A 23,935-nucleotide genomic window follows, 5' to 3' on the forward strand; every position below is an offset into this window, starting at 1 on the left:
ATATAATGTAACAGCAGTTGGTATCTGTAAAGTTCTCTTTGGAGTTTTAGAGAAATTAGTATTCGTAATAAATTAATGGCTTGATTCCTTTTTCCTAATTCCTGTCTGATGACATCAGACACTAGACACTTTGAAGTGTCTGATGATGCTCGTGGCCGTACTCACTTGCACATGCTGGAGTGATGGTGAGATGAAGCCTCGTGAGGCATTGAACCACTTGAGCCAATTGGTTCGAGAAAGGGTTCATTTCTCGAAGCTTCATGTGCACACGAAACCACCTACTGGCCAAGGGTAGAATCACAGGCAGCTGTATCTGAACCACGTAATGTGTGATGCATTGAATTTGTGTCTGTTATGTCTGTTGGGAATGATTGAATTACAAAAAAATGTATGAACAAATGATTTCTGTACAATAATTGATCACATATGTGTATAAGACATTTTTTGAATGTATTCTTGTGTGTGAGTGAGACATTGTGGCATGAGGGGCAAATGTATGGCTGGCCCAGTCAAAGTTACCACCACACACACCCAATATATTTATTTATAGTACTCATACTATACTCATTATCAAAACATTGTTTTAACAGTGTTTAAAAATAGCTTCTTCACGACTCCCCGCCGCAGTCCCTTTTATGACTTTGACCCGGAGTCAGAAGACACTGTCGCTCTTGAAACACCTCCACAACGGACGTTATTCTTCTTCTGCGGTTCAATGTATACAACCGGATGTGCCCGCACTAGTGCCCGGAGCAGGACGATCTGCTGTTCAGGAGAATCGCTGATTACGTAACTATTACGGGATTTTTCAGAGATCTCGTTGAGCCCACAGCGTTCTCAGCAATGGCTAAACTGTTTGTTTCGAAACTTCAGGGCTTCATAAACAAGGTAATGACGCAGATACACACTAAAAAACAGCGTTGATAGGAACTTCCGGTCGAGTTACGCTTTAAATAGTTTAAATGTGAGTGGGTGATATTTCCTTTTTCACTGCCATGAAGAAAAAAAGTTCCCACAGACACAAGTAAGAGGTAAGTAAGAAGTAAGAGGTATCAATTTATTTGCAGGGTTATAATAAAAGTCATACACATATTCATCATTTACATGAGATGAAAGGTTTGAGGCCATTCGGGAAAAATCAGAGAAAACATGAAGCAGTAAGATGGGCTGAGAGGAAGAATTCAGCCCTCAGGCTCACAGCATGTGACAGGGTGTGAAACACATTGTACAAAAATAGATTGATGCAATGATGGTGATCACTTGCAGCCGTCGGGAACAAGGCACAAACACTTTTCAGATGATTCGCTGCAAGAAAAAAATGAGACTATTGATCCCACAGGGAGTGAGAAAACATGGAAAATCTCCCAAGCATCTTCTTTTCTGTTGTCTGAGGAAAAAATCATTCACAAAGACAAACATTTTCAAATGTTTATCTGTGTTCAGAACTCATAAACTCATAATACATCTTTTTTTTTTTTTTACATCATGAATATGATTAATTTTGAAAAATAATAATTAATTTTATTAAGCCTACAGTCCTGAAGGATAAATACATTTGATACTTTAATATTTTCTTTAATATTTTAATACTATCTTTTATAAATCAGCAACTTTTGTTTTTTGGAAGGTTTTTTTGGAACATCATTTTTAGGGGACTAAGGATGGATGGGCCTGAATCCTAAACCAGGGAGAAACCAAGAGGGAACATATATGGGCGATGATACGGATCCTAACCATTGCTGACTCTCAACAAGGATTAAATAAACATCCATCCATCCATTATCTACCGCTTTTTCCTCCACCAGGGGGTGCTGTGCCTATCTCAGCAGACATTGGGCGATAGGCGGGGAACACCCTGGACAGTTCGCCAGTCCATCACAGGGCCACATATAGAGACAAACAACCATTCACTCACACACTCGCACCTACGGTCAATTTAGAGGGACCAATTCACCTAATCCCCATATCGCATGTTTTTGGACTGTGGGAGGAAGCCGGAGAAAACCCACGCACACACGGGGAGAACATGCAAACTCCTTGCAGAAAGACCATTGTTCCGAAGTTGTTCCAAACGGGGCTCAAACCCAGGAACCCGGGTCTTCTTGCTGCAAAGGCAAGAGTGCTAACCACTACACCAACCGTGGGCCCTAAATAAACATCACAATTGAAAAATAAATAGTAATCCACAGAACTGTAGGTTGCTTCTTTAAAATAAATGGTGTCTTTTGCAGATAAATAAGCAGCAGCAATTTATCTTAAACATGCACAATAGGAAATAACAAAAGACGGACAAAAACAAATTCAAACCTTTTCGAATTGCATGAAGCAAAAGGGAAATAAAGTAAAGTAAATACTAGTAATCGTTTGTCGGAATCAGATTCTGAAATACCATGAAAAGGATTTTAAACATAGTCTTTAGAGATGCTAAATGTATTTGGCAGCTCAGGTTTCTCTCACTTCTCATGGTCTTGTTGGGAATGCGAGACAATGTCAGGTCAGAAGAAAACACGGTGCGTTCGATCTACAGCAGCAGCAGCAGCAGCAGAGGGCTCAGAGGATTCACCTGAGTCCTGCTGCCAGCTTCTCCATCACCGCTTTGCGCTCTTCGGCCTTCTGCTGTGAGCGGTGCAAGATGTTCCTCAGCTCCTGCAGATGGTCCAGTGTTCCCACCAGCTCGCCTTTCACCGTCTTCATCTGGCTCTCCAGCATCTGCGTGTGATGGAGGGAGTTTCTCCTGTGTCGCCGGGAGGAGCGCACTTTTTCCTCCAGATCTTCAACTGCGGAAAAAACAATAACACAACTTTTTACAATTACATTTGAGGGTGTAGTCAAGCATCTAAAGTAAGTGTCGTGGTTTTTACTGACCCATGTTCTCCTGGGTGTCCATTTTCTCTGAACTTGTCTCTGTCTTCTTGTCCAACAGGTCTTTGGTCTGCTGCAGCATTTTCTGCATTTTGACCAGTTCGGCGGCTTTAGTGTCGCTGTCTCGGCGAATCTTTAGCCGCTCTTGTTCCCTCTGTGTCAGATCGCTGTTATACCGACTCATATCGATAGCGAAGAGTCTAAAACGCTTGCAAAATGCACCACACCAAACGGACGCGTTGACAGCCTTAGAGATGATAAGACGCTAAACAGGAGTCGCTCCAAATTAATTTACATCCAGTTACATTCCACTTTTGAATCCTCAGAACAAACAAAATTGTGTTCCTGCTTCTGTCGCACAAACCTTACTGTACTGAGTCTCTTTTATAGACTCTGACCCCCGTACGCGTCTGCAAAACAGCGCCTCTCAGGAGAGTCACAAGACTGGTTTTGACAAAGCCTTGAAGCGAAACTGATCGTTTTTACGCTCTCACATCGAAGATCTCAGGGAGAACAGAAGTCAGCTTTCTATCGGCTTTATTTTCTCTCTGAGGATTGAAAATCAAATAAAACAATTGCCTCTATTCATGCCGAGGAAAGGATTTTAAAATAACACGCGCCAACTAATCGTGAAATATGACATATTAGTGCTCATGACATAGTAGTGATATAAAGAAAGATGTTAAAGATAAAACATGTAATTGTTGTCATTTAATACCATACATTTGGTTATCCATCAGAACTTGTTGGGGGGGAGTTAAAACTTGAACCTTAAAAACCTGAAAATGGACACAAGGCTATAGCTCAGACACCAACAAATCTGAAAAGCAGCCAGAGGTGGAAAAAGTGCTAAAATATTGTACTCAAGTAAAAGTAGCAATACTTTGATGAAATATTACTCAAGTAGAAGTAAAAGTAGTCTTCTGAAAATGTACTCAAGTAGAAGTAAAACGTAGTTCATTTGTCCATGTACTTTAAGTAAAAGGTACTTAGTTACTTTGCGTAGGGTGTGAGGGTCGTAGAAATAGGACAAGGGGTCAGAAATCCAAAACTATTTTAGAACTATTTTGGATTACGTCACTTTTGGCCACGCCCTCTATGTTCACGCGCCAGTTCTGGTGTTAATCACATCATCATTCGTCTGGTTCTGGTGTATATTTTCTCCCCCTGTAGTTCTTCATTGTGCTGACTTTTTTATTTTTACTCAGTAACGTATAGGATTTATAAAGTCACTAAGTACAATACTTGAGTCAATACGTACTCAAGTAAAATACAAAATCCTGATTTTAAATTGTACTTAAAAAAATACACACCCGACACATGAACAATGAATAATGTCATCCTGTTTCTGTGTGTGCAGGTGGGTGGAATATCCCAATATCTTTGGAGGGAATAGCATGTCACATACTATTTGATTTATGGATTAAATGGACAGTCATAACATTTACATTTAAAGAATGATTTTGCGTTTGGTTTTCCTGTTTGATATTTTGAAGCTCACTTGTCTTTTCTTGCTCCTCTGCCTCGCTCGCTGGGTGCAGCACTTTGTTGCAAGACGTCGCCCAAAGCTGTGTTTTTGCCTGTAAAGCTTTTGAGCTAAACACATTTAATGTTTTAATTTGATTGGATTAGCACCTGTGTGTTTGTTTATTTGCAATAATTTGATTTTAATGGCTGATGCTCATTTGAAGGGAAGCTATGAGAAGCATCTGAATGTTCATCGCCTTAGTATTTCATTGATTAGAAAAAAAAAAAAAAAGAATTCATCATAATCTTTCTATAATAATTATAATACAAATAATACTACTACTTATAATAATAATGATGATGATGATGATGATGATGAACAAGAACATTTATATTTATTGAGCTCTATTACAGGAAGGCACGCCTATTACTTCAGGGTGATCCAGTTTCAGCAGAAACTCATATAAGGCTATGGTATTAGAAATGTGAGTGATCCCCATTTATTTCACTACAATGAACTGACTGTGTTCCATGAAGCTCCATATATGCACATGACCAGACAACAACAACACATATACCAGTGATCCTTGATTCAGCTGCTCCAGCCGGTCTGTAAATACAGTGTGGAAATAAGGATTGTGTTTACTCCTCGAGGGGAGAGTGTGAGAGTGTTTAGTGCGGTATAGAGACAGAAGACCTGCTGATCACACTGTATGTTATCCACGAGGGACCATCTGTATTCGTTTTTACACAAAATCTTTGAAAAATGTCCAGACATTCAGCAAGATTTGACCCAGTCACAACAACAGGAGAATCCAGGAGAAGGGTTGGTGCCTAAAGCCTGTTTTGCAAGGCGGCAGTGTGAGATATTTAAAGGTACAATATGTAGTATTTATGGGTTTATATAACCCAAAATCCACTTTTTTATACACATTATGTGCTCCTGCATTGTCTAGTCGTTGTATAATAGTTGTTGTTTCATTTTCGTAGTGTTTCAAAAAGTCATGTAAAATAACATGGTCGCGGCCCGCGGTTGCATAGCCACCGTTAGCAGCGAGACGCCATTTGTCTACCGGAGCCTGTAAGGACAAACGCGAGAGAACAAATCAAGCGTCTCTTTACTTGTAGCGGAAGTCCCGCCTCCTCTCTCTCCGCTTCGTCTGCTACGGCCGCGGTAGCTCCGCCCTCTCCCTCGCCTCACGAACCTCATCTGCTGACACGGAGAAAGACGACGAGGACGACATTTGACCGGCTGCGGATACCGTAGCGCTCAGGGAAGGGAGGGGGTGAGCAGAGCAGCAGGTCTTTGTTGTAAATTTCAGCCTCTCCTCTAGATGGCACTATAAACTACTTATTTCCCCTTTAAAGATACCACCCAAGCTGACACCTGTAACATGTAGCAGACGACGTCTTAATCTCAATCTCTTTGGAAAGCAGAGACTGCGCCAAACAGAGCCACTCCAGCCAATCAGAGGCCAGGAATGGGTGTCGGTGGCTGAAACCCAAACAGGAATACAAGAAAAGATCACTTGAGAGAATGACAGGTTGCGAGTTCACACACGCACACGCCACACACACGACATTTCTCATGCTGATAACTGATAAAAAGTCACCGCAGATGAATTAGTAATTATGAATTGATGATGTGAAGGCAGACTGCGCTGCATAATTCGTTCCTGCAGCTGTCTTCAATTAGCAACCAATCAGCCAATCAGAACTTTGTATTTCTTGTTTGTATTGCTTGTCTCCAATTGTCACTGATTGATGGTTGATTGTTGATTGTTGATTGACTGTAATTGATTACAGCCTACTTTTTTGTATGTTTTCCTCACGATTGCACCTACACTACCGGTCAAAAGTTTGGGGTCACCTATACAATTTTTGTGTTTTTTCCATTAAAAGTCAGACTTTTATTCATCAAAATTTCAAAATAAATAGAAAATATAGTCAAGGGTTTTCAAGGGTTTTCTAATCATCCAATAGCCTTCTAACGCGATGAGCAAACACAATGTACAATTAGAACACTGGAAATGGGCCTATATACACCTATGTACATATTCCATTAAAAACCAGACGTTTGCAGCTGGAATAGTCGTTTACCACATTAACAATGTATAGAGTGTGTTTCTGATTCATTTAATGTTATATTCATTGAAAAAAAAAGTGCTTTTCCTTCAAAAATAAGGATGTTTCTAAGTGAGCCCAAACTTTTGACCGGTAGTGTATATGTTGCATGTTGAAAAAATAAAGCACATATTAATAATTTATTAGGATTTTCCAAATTCAATTTTCAGTTGTTTTTTTAGACAGTTATTGTAGCGCCACCATTAGAAATACTGGCTTGTGTTTGCAGCTAATGAAGTTTGGCTTGATGCTATTTGTATGTGAAGCACTTTGTGTTTCATTTGATCAGTTTGATGGCTGATTAATTAATGAATTAAATAAAATCAAATACAAAAGTTTATTACAGTAATCTGAAAAGTAATAAAACTAACTAAAATATAATGTTCATACAAATAAAAGAGAAACTCATGTTCCCAAGTTCTATGAAAGACTGTTGAGGGAGTTCCTGCATCTGTTTGACTGACTTGTCCCCATTATAACAGCACAACAACAATGAATTGATTCTACTAAGTACCGTTGACCCAATTACAGTTATAAATAGGAGTCACGAGGAGTTGTGCAATGGTTTGATGAGAATCAAAATGATTTAAGTCATACGCTGTAGCCATCGCACTCATCTTAGAAACCAGTGTAAGACCAGACTTAACTGGAATGTGTTCTCTGTGGCATGAATCTGTCTTTTATTTTTCTGGATCACGTTTTATTTCATTTGTTGAAATCCTCTACACTGCCGTCCAAAGGTTTGGGGTCACCTATACAATTTGTTTGTTTTTTTCCCCTAAAAGTCACACTTTTATTCATTTATTCAATTCATCAAGAGTTGCACAATGAATAGAAAATACAGTTAAAGGTCACATAGAGTGTTCCTGTTGCACATATATGCTAGTTATGGAGGTCTACTTACATATATTAACTTGTTTTTATGGTCAAAAACCTCCTAGTTGCTGTAAACTAGCCGATAGAAATCCTCTTTTCTGACAGTGTTTTTCTGCTGCAAGATTTCAGAGTGAACTTTCACCCCCAGAAGACAGAGTCTTGTGATTGGCCAGTACTATCCAGCACATCCGTTCTCAGAAGCGCAGCGCCCCCCTCTGGAACGGCGGATGCACTGCTCCTCATTATCAAAACATTGTTTTAACAGTGTTTAAAAATAGCTTCTTCACGACTCCCCGCCACAGTCCCTTTTATGACTTTAAACCGGAGTCAGACCCAGAGTCAGAAGACACTGTTGCTCGTGAAACACCTCCACAACGGACGTTATTCTTCTTCTGCGGTTCAATGTACGTAACCGGATGTGCCCGGACTAGTGCCTGGAGCAGGACGATCGGTTGTTCAGGAGAACCGCTGCTTACGTAACTATTACGGGATTTTCAGTGATCTCGTTGAGCCCCGAGATTACAATAAACACAACGTTCTCAGCAATGGCTGAACTGTTTGTTTCGAACCGTCAGGGCTTCATAAACAAGGTAATGACGTAGATACACACTAAAAAAACAGCGTTAATAGGAACTTCCTGTCGAGTTACGCTTTAAGACAAGATACAAAATAATAATTTTACCCTTCAAACTTTGCTTTCATCAGAGAACCAGTAAAACTGTTTTCAGCTGTGCTAACATCATTGCACAAGGGTTTTTTAAAGGTTTTCTAATCATCCAATTAGCTTCTAACACCATTAGCAAACACAATGTACCATTAGAACACTGGAAATGGGCCTCTATACACCTATGTACATATTCCATTAAAAACCAAACGTTTGGAGCTAGAATAGTCGTTTACCACATTAACAATGTATAGAGTGTGTTTCTGATTCATTTACTGTTATATTCAGTTTATTAACTCCACCATGGTGGCAGGAAAAGCTTCCACAAAAATCGTGCCAGTGCCAGGGTTGTTCATTGTGCACTTAATATTCACAGAGTTCACACAATATCTAAACCAGTGGTTTTTCAACCAGTGTGCTGTGAGAGATGGTCAGGTGTGCCGTGGGAAATTATCCAATTTCACCTAATTGGTCTAAAAACACATTTTTTGAAAACAAAAAATGAATTATCTGCAAATAATATGGATATAAATATTCAAGACACTTTGATAAGAATGACTAAATTGTTATTTAATATAGGCTACAGAGTATAATTTTTTTTTAAATTTTGTTTGGTGGTGTGCCTCGGGATTTTTTCAATGAAAAAAATGTACCTTGGCTCAAAAAAGGTTGAAAAACACTGGTCTATACACTGTAACAAAAAAAAAAGCAACTTGCATTTTCTCGCATGAGAAATCATTTCAAGTTGTTAAGACTTAAATTAATAAATTATTAACCTAATTGTAAGTCAGTCTAATCAAACTAGTCAAAAGTGTTGACTGTCTTAACTCCGTTTACTGAGTCATTAGAACATATAATTTTTTTTTTAAGATTAATCATGTAGACTATAGTTCTGTTTACTTCATTATCTTAGTTGGGAAAAGCAGGAAAGCCAAGTTTCTAAGTTGACGTTTGTTACATGTAGCACTCTCACTCAGTGCTGCTGCATCATAGTGCTCACCTGGGTGAACACTCCTCCTTGTGGCGTGGCTTAGCAATTACAGCTCTAAAACGTGGCCTGTTGTACTCTTAATATGTAAAAAAAAATACATGTGTGAGAATACATTTGTGGTGTCGCACACTGTTTAAAGTGGAGCTATAGTTATTTATGCTGTTTTTCTTATTATTTTCCTCACCTTATTTCTATTTTCTACCTTTCGGCTGCTGTAACACTTTCTTTTTTTCTTTACCTTGCATTTGCTTTATCTGTCAAAGCACGTAATAAACTTGTTTTTAAAGGTGATATAAAATAAGGGCATGATTAGTACTGAACCTTTTTCCTTCCTGTTTGGAATTCTGAATATCTGCATATTTTGTACATCACAAGTGACTCCAAAAACATGACTGAAACTGTAATACAGGAATATAGCCTGTAATACAAGCTAACAACACAAGTTTCTTATGTCATTTATAGATTTAACAAACAAAAAAAGGTTCTTCCTTTTTGGATTTTTTTTTTTTTTTTTTTACAGTATCATCGCTGTGTTTGTTTTGTCCACATATTCAGTTGTGATAGATGTTAGTGTGGAACAAGTCGGTTAATTGATACTAATTGAACATTAAATAACATTTAGACATTTAGGAAATGTGAAATCAATGCAGATGTTTTCCAGTGTCATTTCATCTGAAGAACAAAAAAATTGTATTTGTAGCCCTTGCCTTGTCTGGCATTTTCTTTATTTGTTTGTTCTCATATGGAAATAGGATTTTTTCCTGTTTTAAATCTGCCCATTAGAGAGCCTGGTGGTAATCAGCATTACATAATTCCACTAAAAATCATCAACTGCTCTCAGTTACTGTTCTTTACTTTGCAAACTCTGAAAAGGTAATTAGAATTATAGATATAATCTAATATTCCAGAGACATGGATGCAGCCTTTTGTGTTTTTATCTAATGTTCACTCTGTGGAGAGTTCAGCTGTGCAGCTATGCATGCCAATATTGTCCCAAAAAGAATGTTTAGTTTTATTTTACATTTGTATATTATGTGCTAAAACTAATATCTGCTCATGACACTTTGCAAAATCACCTTAAGACATTTTGAAAATGACATATTTGCATAATCGTGACACATTGTATAGTATTTAAGGCAAAAACTGCAAGCAGTGTTTTTAAACAACTGTTGTTGTTTAAGAACATTCGAGAAATAAAAAGCAATGTCCATAAAATAAACAACAATGGGTCTAAAGTATACAGTAAGGAAGGTTGTTTGAGAACTGCAGAGAGAAAAACAGTATGTTATATGTATATATATATATATAATATATGTAAGAATGTGGCCAAAAAAGGTTACTACATTCAAATTCAAAATACAGAGGTCTTTTACGTTTCGTTTCCTGATGTAACTGGCAACGCGTGGTTGCTCAGCAGCTGAGATTCTACAGACTGTAATGATTAGTCGACAACTGCAGGTGGCGCCACATGCCAAAACATGATTTCAAAACATAAACATGATTTTCAGTCTGCAAAATGTTTTTTTAATGCAAATATTTTGTCTGTACTGTTGTTGTTGGTGAGTTCAGTTTGTTACATGAACATTATTCCTGAGTCTCTGTGACATATTAGGAGGATTTTTATGGCCAGTTGCTTTAGATTTATTACATAATGCACCTTTTAAATATTGATGAAAATTTTGCAGCTTTCACTTAAGGCAGAATGTGAATCAATCATTGAACAGAAGGATAAAAGCGGCTCCGTGATTGGTTCTCGTCCTCCTCCTGCTGTCATTGGTTCGACACCGTCAGAAGGTGACGATCGTGTCCAGTGTGAGTCTGACTTCAGTCGCAGGTGCGGCTCACTGACGGAGACAGAAACACTTCAGCATCGCCGATGTTTCGCTGCTGCAAAACCGCTGCTCCGGGCTGTGGCTGAGCACAGAGACGTCGCCTGGAGGAGAAGAAGAGGATGAGGATGAGGAAGAAGAAGAGCTGAGAATTCTTCTGCGGCTTCTGTTGGGAGATGTTTTGCGTTTACCATGGCCAGAAGTCTGTTTCCATGGAGCTTCGTATTCCGAAAGCCTCCTTGCATCCAGGTAAAATCCCGCATATTTCACCCACCCACTCACCCACTCACTCACTGACTGCTGTGAAACCCAGCTGAGCTCAGATCAGATCAACAAATACACATATACGTCTATTTACGCATCCTGCCTTTATAATCTCTCATCAGCTCACCTTCATTTTAATGCCACGATGCACGAGCAGCGGATCATTTCACTGCAGCGTTCACCGAATGAATCATAAAGTACACTTGATGCTCGCAGAGAACACACCATCCTCCTCATCCGCGTTGCCACAGCAACCTCTTCCGTGATGCCGCATCCCGCAGATGCACACTGTCTATGCTGTGCACTGTAAAACTGTCAAAGTTCATTAGAGACAGTGGTGTTCGCGGTTGAGAGAGATAAGAGGGTCTTGTTTCGATGACTAATGGCGTTTCCTCCTGCTCGATTGGACTCAACTCGCTATAGCCCAGAGGCGCAGCTTGTGAACAGGCAGGGCAGGCAACTGCTTGGGGCCCCCTGAGCTGATAGGGGGGGGGGCCCCGACACTCGGAGCCTGAGGGCTGTTTTTACTGAAATGTGCAGTGACCAGGCACATCCCCGTCTCCCTTAAACAACAATGGGTGATTTGCAATGACATCTCAGTAGCAAACCTCCTTAAAGCGGAACTAGACCGGAAGTTCCTATTATCGCTGTTTTTTTGGTGTGTATCTGCGTCATTACCTTGTTTATGAAGCCCTGACGGTTCTAAACAAACAGTTCAGCCATTGCTGAGAACGTTGTGTTTTATTGTAATCTCGGGGCTCAACGAGATCACTGAAAATCCCGTAATAGTTACGTAAGCAGCGGTTCTCCTGAACAACCGATCGTCCTGCTCCGGGCACTAGTCCGGGCACATCCGGTTACGTACATTGAACCGCAGAAGAAGAATAACGTCCGTTGTGGAGGTGTTTCACGAGCAACAGTGTCTTCTGACTCTGGGTCTGACTCCGGTTTAAAGTCATAAAAGGGACTGCGGCGGGGAGTCGTGAAGAAGCTATTTTTAAACACTGTTAAAACAATGTTTTGATAATGAGGAGCAGTGCATCTGCCGTTCAAGAGGGGGGCGCTGCGCTTCTGAGAACGGATGTGCTGGATAGTACTGGCCAATCACAAGACTCTGTCTTCTGGGGGTGAAAGTTCACTCTGAAATCTCGCAGCAGAAAAACACTGTCAGAAAAGAGGATTTCTATCGACTAGTTTACAGAAACTAGGAGGTTTTTGACCATAAAAACAAGTTAATATATGTAAGTAGACCTCCATAACTAACATTTATGTGCAACAGGACCACTCTATGTGACCTTTAAAGGGGCCCCACCTTATGTTAACCTGTGTGAAGTTATCGTTCTGCAAGTTGGAAAATGAAGAGGATTATTTACAGTGTAATGCATATCGACAGCATCGATAGATATTTACATTTACAGTTTATTGTTCTTTACATTTATATGTTCACATACTTTTTAATTACAAGGCTTGTCCATGTTATTTCATTCATTTTGAAAAAAAAATAATATTTTGAACTCATACCTTTTTTCGTTGGTGTCAGATTATTTATAACATAATGGTGATGAACACTGGTTGGAAGGAAGGGCCCCGTGGGAATTTTTGCTTAGGGCCCCTACGGACTCTATAGAATCGCCTCTGGCCTCGCCTGGTACCAGGTACTTTGTTGGTACCTGTCTCTGGCGAGGTTCCAAGTGAGCTGAGGCGATACTATGCGTCAGCCAGCCACCGATTGGTCAGCGTACCGTGACAGTAAGAGGCATGAGCAAGACGTTTGACACAAGAATCAAGCTGAACAACTGCTGTGTTTCCTGTGTAAAACAAAGTCACATGCAGCTGTGCAGTGATGACTCCATACATCATGTGTTCACCTTAAAATGTCATCATTTACATTATGGGGACTGGCTTTTTGGAAGTCTAAAGACTTGAAGGAAGACAAGTCTCCATACACACACACACACACACAGGTTTGTGCAGCTTAGGTCAAGACGTTGACTTCCATTAATGTTGTACAGCCTTACCAAAACCAAATCACTAAACTTAACCTTGAAACCGAGGGCCAATTCCAATTCCTATCTTAACCCTCATTCTTAACCCTCAAGCTCAACCCTTAATCTAAACTGTCCCTCAAAACCAAGTGTTGAGGGTTATTTTGTCACTTGGAAATTAAATGGGACACCCCTTAAATGCAGATACATCCTCAGACTGTAGGGGGCAGAATAACGCGAAAGCTGCGTCCAGTCTGTCAACTCCAAAAAAGAAGAAGAAGAACACATTTACGTCAGGATTATTTATTTATTATTATATTTCAGTCAAGTTATTAGGTTGTCAGTTAGTTATAAGATGATACTCATACAAATATTCAGCTGACAGTTACCACACACCACGGCTTATTGAAAAGTAAACCATAGCAAACGATCGCTTGTCCGCACCGGCCGGCTACTGACAAAAGGTCGTAAAATAAAAATAAATGTTACGCAACAATGACGTCAGTAATCCATAATATGGGCCTAAACTAAGATAATACAATGGTTTTCATCATTTTTATATCTCTAATAACAAAGAAAATACTTAATTTGTATCGCACTCGCTTCGCTGCTTTCGACGCCATCTTTCTTATGTGAAAACACGCAATGCATTCTGGGTAGCCCTTGCCCTCAAGGGTGGTCTCGGGAAAATCTCAATATTGAGGGCGATACAGCCCTTAAACTCGCCCCTCAACTTAATTTTTCTGAGAATCGGGACAGCACTTGCACTAGAGGGAGCGCACATTTTTGAGATTGAGGGTTAAGCAAGGAATTGGAATTCACCCTTAGTCTCAAAAAGCCATTAAAGTTGAAATGTCCTCACAATGATAGAAGTGATTGAAACATGGTCCTCACAGTCAAATAGAGACACACACACACACACAGACAAAAACACATAGGTTTTCACAGATATTCTTTGTTATTAGGACACAGTACTGACGTTCATTCATTTGGACAGCCTAACCAAAACCAAAACTGTAGTTTAAAGCAGTTTTGATCATTCTTTCTACCCACCTCAGTGGGTACGTATGGCCACAGTTCCCACTCAGTCTTTAATTAATAGCTGTCACAGCAGCCACGATCAATATCAGCTCATTAGCCATGTTTGTGGCTCATGAGCACTTGCAGAAGGGTCAATAAATATAACCCCACAGATAGGAATTCTGCTCTGCGCAATAATGAAAGCCACAAACGTATTGATCAAAGGAAGACTGATCGTACATTTGTCTCTCCACGGTGCACTATATCCATAATGTTTCTGCTGTTGATGCATGAATCTATGGAAGGTGTGGGCAGCGTTTCCTTGTGTGGTCACTGCTGTTCAACCTGCTGTGGGTCTGTTTGGTAAGGATTAGTTAGTAAAAACAATTGCTACAAAACAATAGAGATCAATTTTCTTTTTACATGTTCTTTCTTTCTCACAAAGAACACAAAGCATGTTTTCGCATGAGTAACACGTGTGTACTCGCATTAGGAGACATGGCATAACACATTTTTTGAAGGCAAAAAACTTTGTATTGAGGCTGGGCAATATATCGATATTACCTGTGTTGTGACATGAGACAAGATACCATGTTAGAGTTTGGATATTCTAGAGTTACCTCCTTAGAGTTAAAGGTCACATAGAGTGGTCCTGTTGCACATATATGTTAGTTATGGAGGTCTACTTACATATATTAACTTGTTTTTATGGTCAAAAACATCCTAGTTGCTGTAAACTAGCCGATAGAAATCCTCTTTTCTGACGGTGTTTTTCTGCTGCGAGATTTCAGAGTGAACTTTCACCCCCAGAAGACAGAGTCTTGTGATTGGCCAGTACTATCCAGCACATCCGTTCTCAGAAGCGCGGCGCCCCCCTCTGGAACAGCGGATGCACTGCTCGTCATTATCAAAACATTGTTTTAACAGTGTTTAAAAATAGCTTCGTCACGACTCCCCGCCGCAGTCCCTTTTATGACTTTAAACCGGAGTCAGACCCTGAGTCAGAAGACACTGTTGCTCATGAAACACCTCCACAACGGACGTTATTCTTCTTCTGCGGTTCAATGTACGTAACCGGATGTGCCCGGACTACCGCCCGGAGCAGGACGATCGGTTGTTCAGGAGAACCGCTGTTTACGTAACTATTACGGAATTTTCAGGGATCTCGTTGAGCCCCGAGATTACAATAAAACACAACGTTCTCAGCAATGGCTGAACTGTTTGTTTAGAACCGTCAGGCTTCATCAACAAGGTAATGACGCAGATACACACCAAAAAAACAGCGATAATAGGAACTTCCGGTCTAGTTCCGCTTTAAGGTATCTTTGATGACTGAACCTGATATAAAGGCTGCTGCATTGATGATCATCATTTGTGAAATACATGGAACTGACAAATGTATACAGTTAGATTAAGCGGAAGCTACTTTTACACACATATTAAATGTTTACATTGTAAATTCAATGAAGCATTTGAATTTGAATATTCTATTCTATGTTTAACTGAAAGAACTTGAAATTACCATGTCAATATGCGGCTGCCAACTTTCTGATAAGAAGATAAAAACGGGGGATTGCACTTAAGCTACTGGCTAATGTAATTTTAACTGCATTTCAAGAAATGTAATTCAAATACCTATGGTGGCCCTTAAGGTCAAAAGGTCAGAAAGCACGATGACATTTCAGAAAGCTGTAACTGTAAAAAATTGCTTAATCTTTCGCTTGAATGCTTTCTTTTAGACACCAGGTTTACCTTTTTGTTATTAGCAGCAATTATATTGTAGTTTTGTAATTGTATTTTTAGGACAGGGACAATGATGCACAATAAAACATTAATCTTGCACAACAAGAAAATATGCATTGTGCCAGGTTTTAGCAGATTGCTATTTTCCACCTGCAGTCCCTGGGCAGGTTGATGGTATAGTACATTATTATAGAATATCAGTTTCTTTTAAATCATATTTTCTAGTAGGGAAATACTTTTATCAGAGAGCCTTTCCTAATTGTTTTGAATTTAAATTTTATTTGACCGATATTTAGTTGTCATTTCATCCAATAATCCTGAATCTGAAATTGCTGAATTGTGAAGAATTTCTTTGACTATTACTATTTAGCATATTTGTCATTTGTTTATGTACAAGACTTCCCTTACAAAAACGTTTTGTAGTATCTCTACTTGAATAAATGTGTGAAAAGTGTACAGAAAAAAAAGGAGTTAAAACAAGATTAGTGTGACACATGTGAGTGTCTGAAATCTTGATTCCTGCACCATCTGTCCTGTCAAAACAGAAAATTGATGTCCAATCCATTTAGAGAAATTACACTTCGACATATTACCTTATTTCCAGTTGTTGAAAATCTCTCTTTTCAACACTGGAAATAAGGCCACATTTTTACAGAGTGGCAATCAAGCTTCTGTTTCTGCTCAACTATAAAGTTTGATTGAAAAGATCCCATGGGAAGGAGTGTTGGAGACATGAATAAAAAAATATAGAGAGAGGGAGGCAAAGACACTTAAGCCAATAAAAAAGATTGGATGTGAAAGGGCCAGAGGGTGGAGGTGGGGGGTGCCCATCAATGTCAAGCACTGAGTGCAATAATCATTAATAGACAGGAAAAAGTAAGAGTGCTCAAATGTATATTACCTTTCACTAATGCTCTCTAATTAGGGGAATGTCATTATGCATCTAAGTAGTCTGTATTTATCAGCTCGAGAATTAGAAAGAAAATCAAAGGGACAAAGCAATGAGCCTGGAATCTGTTCTAGCGTCAACAGCAATTTCCATTAATGATGAAGTGCTGATGTGGGAACAATGGTATTATTGATGTCATCTGTTATATAGTTTGAAACTGATTTTATAGCCAACTCACTGTTCCTGTACTAACAGACAGGGGCGGTGCTACAGTACAAGGTAGGCAAAAGCAAGTCTGGGGCTCCCAAGCCGAGAGGGGGCCCTATCGTGCATCACAAATCAGCCTCATTACACCTGAACCAGCCTCAAATATTTATATCAGAAGCCAGTGTCACTACCGGATTTGTATAGGAAACCGGATTTGTTTTGCACATGTGCAAACTGTGACTACTTCCTGATGAAGCAAGCTTTGGTCAGTTAAGGGATTTAAAAAAAAAAAATGTTATATCACATTACATACATCTTAGAGGATAAATACGTTTTCATGTTCTTTAATTGTATTAATTTTTTTTTTTTTTTTTTGTTTAATAAATAAATATATACAATAATTTATTTTACATTTTAACTGTCCAGGGTGGTAGAAAATTGGATGGATGGATTTTCCATTTTTTTCCCCATTCTTTAATAGATATTCTTATGAAATAAAATAGTACTTATAGTACTAATTCTTATAAGACAAATACATATTTTTATACTATCGTTTGTTTGTATTAATGTAATCAAGCAGTTATAAGCATTTATACTGTGTAGACCGCTGTCTGCGGGTCACATCCTTCCCCTCCATTTTAACTGCATACTAGATACCAATGTTGTGATCCACCGCCACACGAGGCATCATTATGTTGTGATTCAGCCTTGTAATCGGTGAGAAAATATGAATATTATTTTTAATAATTCATTATGTTATTAATTTTCTTAAAGGTCACATAGAGTGGTCCTGTTGCACATAATGTTAGTTATGGAGGTCTACTTACATATATTAACTTGTTTTTATGGTCAAAAACCTCCTAGTTGCTGTAAACTAGCCGATAGAAATCCTCTTTTCTGACAGTGTTTTTCTGCTGCGAGATTTCAGAGTGAACTTTCACCCCCAGAAGACAGAGTCTTGTGATTGGCCAGTACTATCCAGCACATCCGTTCTCAGAAGCGCAGCGCCCCCCTCTGGAACGGCGGATGCACTGCTCCTCATTATCAAAACATTGTTTTAACAGTGTTTAAAAATAGCTTCGTCACGACTCCCCGCCGCAGTCCCTTTTATGACTTTAAACCGGAGTCAGACCCAGAGTCAGAAGACACTGTTGCTCGTGAAACACCTCCACAACGGACGTTATTCTTCTTCTGCGGTTCAATGTACGTAACCGGATGTGCCCGGACTACCGCCCGGAGCAGGACGATCGGTTGTTCAGGAGAACCGCTGCTTACGTTACTATTACGGGATTTTCAGTGATCTCGTTGAGCCCCGAGATTACAATAAAACACAACGTTCTCAGCAGTGGCTGAACTGTTTGTTTCGAACCGTCAGGGCTTCATAAACAAGGTAATGACGCAGATACACACCAAAAAAACAGCGATAATAGGAACTTCCGGTCTAGTTCCGCTTTAAAACCATTACACGGGGCACCAATTGTGTTGGGGATCTTACAGTAAATGTGTGTATGTTAATATCTGATGTTAATATCTGTGTTTCAAAACGTGTCCACTGTTTATCCAACAGGCCAGATTCGCCTACTTTCACATGAAGTACCTGTTCTTCTCCTGGCTGACGGTGTTTGTGGGCAGCTGGATCGTGTACGCGAAGTACTCGTCCTACACAGAGCTGTGTCGTGGGCACGACTGCAAAGACTCTATAGTGAGCGCTTTGTTTTCCCACATATCTATGTATATGTATATAAATGTAAACTCTCCGTGTACGCTATCATACATAGTAATCCAGTTTCTTTTTTCACAGTTCATCATTTTACCCATTTATGTGTTCTAGTGTGACAAATACAGAAAAGGAGTCATAGACGGCTCAGCCTGCAGCAGCCTTTGTGACAAAGAGACCCTTTATCTAGGGAAGTGCTTCACTGTCAAACCAAACAGCCAGGTCAGACTTTCTTCTCTTTTTTTTTTTTTAATTTAACACTCCTCTCCAGTATGGTCAATGTTAAATCAGCTGCACACCTGTACCTACCTTATTTTCAGGTTTACTCCGGGAGCTGGGGAGACCTGGAGGGTGTCATTAAGTGCCAGATGGCGGAGGCTCCTCGTTATGATTTTGGAAATGAGATGGAGCCAAGGAAGGAGGCTGTAGCCTTCAACAAGCCTAACAAGGTCACATCAGTGGAGAGGTTCAGGGAGATGATCCTCAGCCACCTGAAGGTTAGGAAGTTCTCATACCAAGAAGCACTTGTGAGACTTGGGGATTTAAGTGAGGTTGCATGAGGTACTGACACAATCTGTACTAAAGATGGCGGATGAGTATTCAATTATTCACTTGATCATAAAAAGTCAATCAGTTATTGTGACTATTTGTAATTATTAAAAAAGATGCAAAACAAACGCTTCATTGATGATTGCATCTATAAAAACAAATATGTCTACGCACGTGACTTCCCTAATGTGTGGAACAAATATTATCACAAGGTGGCAGCAGCAACAAGCATTTATTTGGTGGTGTGTTTGCAGAAGTGATGACATTTAAGACGTTTCTTGAATACGTGTTGAAGCTGTTCCTCCAAACTCGTGTAGATCTTGAAAAAGTGATGACATTTGCAATGGTATTTGAATGCGTCTCTCTCTAGCTGTGAACCCAACACTTCTTTCACTAGCTTTCATACAATAGTATTTACAATATGCAACAAACTCCCCACTCAGCTCTCAGGCAACTTCTTGACAAACATTTGTTTTCCTAATGATATATTTTCATTCAGCAAGTGCCTGCCTGTATCCCATTTGGTACAAAGCAGGAACGCAGGAGGAACAGTGCAAGACAACTATCCAATTAAGTCTGAGGGTTTGCAAGTTACAGTGGTATGCAAAAGTTTGGGCACCCCTGTAATTTTTCATGATTTTCCTTTATAAATCATTGGTTGTTGGAATAAGAAATTTCTGTTAAATATATCATATAGGAGGCAAACACAGTGATATTTGAGAAGTGAAATAAAGCTTATATGATTTACAGAAAGTGTGCAAGAATTATTTAAACACAATTTGGCATTAATTTAAGCACCCCATTTTATTGATTTCAATACCTTTAGCACTAATTATTGGAACTCAAAATTGGTTTGGTAACCTCAGTGACTCTTGACCTCCATACACAGGTGAATCCAATCATGAGAAAGAGTATTTAAGGTCAATTGTAAGTGTTTCTCCTCTTTGTAACTTCTCTGAAGAGAGAACATGGGAGCCTCAAAACAACTCTCAAATGACCTGAAAACAATGATTGTTCAACATCATGGTTTAGGGGAAGGATACAGAAAGCTATCTCAGAGATTTAAGCTCTCAGTTTCAACTGCGAGGAACATTGTGAGGAAATGGAAGACCACAGGCACAGTTCTAGTTAAGGCCTGAAGTGGCAGACCAAGAAAAATCTCAGATAAGCAGAGGCCAAGGATGGTGAGAACAGTCACAGTCGACCTACAACATCATCTTGCTGCAGATGGTGTCACTGTGCATCGTTCAACTATACAGAGCACTTTACACAAGGAGATGCTGTATGGAAGAGTAATGCAGAAAAAGCCTTTTCTGTGCACCCGCCACAAACAGAGTCGCTTGAGGTATGCTAAAGGACATTTGGAATAAGGTGCTGTGGACTGATGAAACTAAAATAGTAGAGTTAAAAATAGAGTTATTTGGGCAAAAACAAGGGCCGTTATGCACGGTGGAAAACGAGCACAGCATTCCAAGAAAAACACTTACTACCTAAAGTAACATGTGGTGGTGGTTCCATCATGCTGTGGGGCTGTGAGGCCAGTGCATGGACTGGGAATCTTGTTAAAGTTGAGGGTCGCATGGATTCCACTCAATATCAGCAGATTCTGGAGAACAATATCCAAGAATCAGTGACAAAGCTGAAGTTGTGTCGGGGCTGGATCTTTCAACAAGACAACGACCCTAAACACTGCTCAAAATCTACTAAGGCATTCATGCAGAGGAACAAATACAACGTTCTGGAATGACCATCTCAGTCCCCAGACCTGAATATTATTGAACATTTGTTGTGTGATTTAAAGCGGACTGTCCATGCTCGGAAACCATCAAACCTGACTGAACTGGAGATGTTTTGTAAAGAAGAATGGTCCAAAATACCTTCAGCCAGAATCCAGACTCTAATTGGAAGCTATAGGAAGCTTTCGGAGGCTGTTATTTCTGCAAAAGGAGGATGCACAAAATGTTTCTTATGTGGTGCCTAAACTTATGCACATGCCTAATTTTGTTTAAATAATTCTTGCACACTTTCTGTAAATCATATAAGCTTTATTTCACTTCTCAACTATCACTGTGTTTGTCTCCTATATGATATATTTAACTGAAAGGAAAATCATGAACATTTACAGCGGTACCCAAACTTTTGCATACCACTGTATTAGGGGGGGAAACTGCGTTGGAAATGAAACCCTAGTTTTTCTTTTGAATTTAATTCCTTCACAGGTTAAAGTGGGGGATCAGGCCAACCTCGCAAACCTGGCAACCCAGCTGCTGTCTGTGGGAGATGTCAATAAGGACGGTCGTGTCTCGCTGCCCGAGGCTCGCTCGGCATGGGCTCTGCTGCAGCTCAACGAGATCCTGTTGGCGTTAGTCCTGCGAGACAGAGAACACATGCCAAAGTTACTGGGCTTCTGTGGAGACCTGTATATGATGGAGAAGGTGCCATATGCTCCACTCTATGGGATCAGTCTCCCCTGGATCATGGAGGTGTGGATCCCTGCAGGTCTTCGCCGCAGGATGGACCAGTGGTTCACGCCCTCATGGCCGCACAAGGCCAAGATCTCCATCGGACTCCTGGAGCTGGTCGAGGACCTTTTCCACGGCACGTTCGGCAGCTTCCTCATGTGTGACGTCAGTGCCACCGCTTTCGGTTACAACGACCGCCATGACCTGAAGGTGATGGACACGCAGTACATCGTACCCGAAGCCATCTTCCAAGAGGGTATCCGGCAACAGCACTGCGAAGTGGACGAGGACTGTCTGTATGGCGCAGACTGCCTTACTTCCTGTGACCTCACCAAGAACCGCTGCACTCCAGAGGTCACCAGACCAAACTTAGCCAGAGCATGCAAAGCACTGAAGGATTATATACTGAAGGGAGCGCCGTCGGACGTGCACGAGGAGCTAGAGAAGCAGCTGTATGCCTGCATCGCACTGAGAGGCTCGGCAGAACAAATGGAAATGGAACACTCGCTGATTCTGAATAACCTTAAGACATTGCTGTGGAAGAAAATCTCTCATACGAAAGACTCCTAACTGTGAACAGGTACGAATGAATCGTGGCCAGGGCTGCCGGGGAAAATTGGATTTGTAGCATAACCTGTTTTTTTGAAAGTCTGATCAGGAAAAGCATACATGAAATCAAATTCAAACTACATTTGGAGCTGATTTGAAATTTGCAATTAGCAATGAATTCCTTTGCAAGGCAGTCCAAGCCAAGAGAGGCAGCAGTACATAGAGGTTATAGACAGAACAAGGTTTCAACTATTTACACAGAATGCAATATTTGTTTATTTTTATGCACAATCTGCATATTTGATTTGGCAGCACACCGGATGCCCTCCCCGAAAAACAAACCCTCCCATTTATCCAGGCTTGGGACCGGCACTAAGGCCCTATCCACACATAAACGTAAAACAATCTTTTTCTTTGTCGTTTTGAAATTATTTGTGGGTTTTTCTTTGCATCCCCAACCATTTTCCTGGCAGTTGTGGCTGAAATGAGTTTGAGCACTGCTGATTGGCATTCTCAATTCCTTTGATATTTTATTATATCCGTTTCCTGTTTTATAGAGTTTGAAGTATCTTATACACTATAATTCTGTGTTCACATACTCGTACTTAAGTTTTACGACGGAAGCCTGTAGATTTTATCTGAGCATTGCCTGCTCAGATGGATCGTCAGCTGACCATAAAGTGGATGTTTAGGTTAGGCATTTGTCCTTTGATGTGCTCTGGTCGAATAAAGGGCATAAGGGCATAGGGTGACGTATAGGAGGAGCAGCAGGTAAAAAAATGTGGGGTTTTGCTCAGGGAGAAGTAGAGCTTTTTGGGAACGCAGAGCCTGGAATTGACACTTGACTTGTAACAGAATAAAGATGTGGTTGTTTGGTGAAAAGTCTTGTGTCACTGAGTCTTATTCTGCATAATCATCTCATCACGTTCAGAAGAAGAAGGAGTCCTGACTAAACGACAAGTTCAACTACCTTTTCCTGCAGATCCTTTGACAATTCTTTTGCTTTCCCCATGACTGGATAAAAGATGCAAGGGTCTGTCAGGAGTCCAGTAACTCATTGACCTTTTATACACACCAACTAATGTAATAATAATAATAGCCATAACTAATAATAGCCAGTATATACTACTATTTACAAATTATTTCTTAACTATTTGATAGGCAGTTTGAATGATTAAAATACATGTCAGATTTTTGGAAGCACATTTCGTTGCATCGTCTTTTTATTTGCTTCAAATTAAATGCAACTAAAGCCCTAACCCCCCTTTTTTCCCCAAGTGAAAGCCTGCATATATGTATCATTTGTTATTATTATTACAAATGTTATTGATTGATTAATTGCAAAGCATCACCACAAAATGATCTGCTTCCTCTTTGGTTTAACACCAGCTACTACATTCAAAATGGCCATTGGTGATTTTGCATCAGTGATCCTCTCAGATCATTCTCGTCCAATCAGCATTAGACTCATTCTCCAAGACTCTGAAGTACTGATCTGCACTACCGCTCTTTCAACCCACGTCTTTTGCCATTTTTCAAATCAGACATTGGGCAGCGCACACTGAGGGGGCTTAGTTAATTTTCACAATTACATATTAAAGCTCACAGAGTGGTCCTGTTGTACATATGTGAGATATGGAGGTCTACTTCCAAACATTAACTTGTTTTTATGGTCAAAAACCTCCTAGTTGCTGTAAAAGAGCCGATAGAAATCTCTCCTTACTGACGCTGTCCTCA

The 23,935-nt window shown here is 40.0% G+C and overlaps 2 protein-coding genes across 2 annotated transcripts; one reads left to right on the forward strand and one right to left on the reverse strand.

Moving 5' to 3' along the window:
* Window positions 1-2,559: 2,559 nt before the first annotated feature.
* LOC310925723 (uncharacterized protein) lies at window positions 2,560-3,046 on the reverse strand (the record flags this gene model as incomplete). The annotated part of the gene is made up of 2 exons (XM_083887737.1): window positions 2,560-2,777; window positions 2,866-3,046. The coding sequence occupies 2 exons, from the start codon at window positions 3,044-3,046 to the stop codon at window positions 2,560-2,562; spliced, it is 399 nt and encodes a 132-aa protein (XP_083743863.1).
* A 7,959-nt stretch (window positions 3,047-11,005) lies between these two features.
* LOC310926572 (divergent protein kinase domain 1A-like) lies at window positions 11,006-22,219 on the forward strand (the record flags this gene model as incomplete). Its single annotated transcript, XM_083888735.1, has 5 exons — window positions 11,006-11,062; window positions 18,489-18,623; window positions 18,753-18,860; window positions 18,959-19,135; window positions 21,407-22,219. The coding sequence occupies 5 exons, from the start codon at window positions 11,006-11,008 to the stop codon at window positions 22,217-22,219; spliced, it is 1,290 nt and encodes a 429-aa protein (XP_083744861.1).
* Window positions 22,220-23,935: the final 1,716 nt, after the last annotated feature.

The sequence above is a fragment of the Microchirus variegatus genome, assembly GCF_963457635.1.
Source record: "Microchirus variegatus genome assembly, chromosome: 4".
Classification (NCBI taxonomy): Eukaryota; Metazoa; Chordata; class Actinopteri; order Pleuronectiformes; family Soleidae; genus Microchirus; species Microchirus variegatus.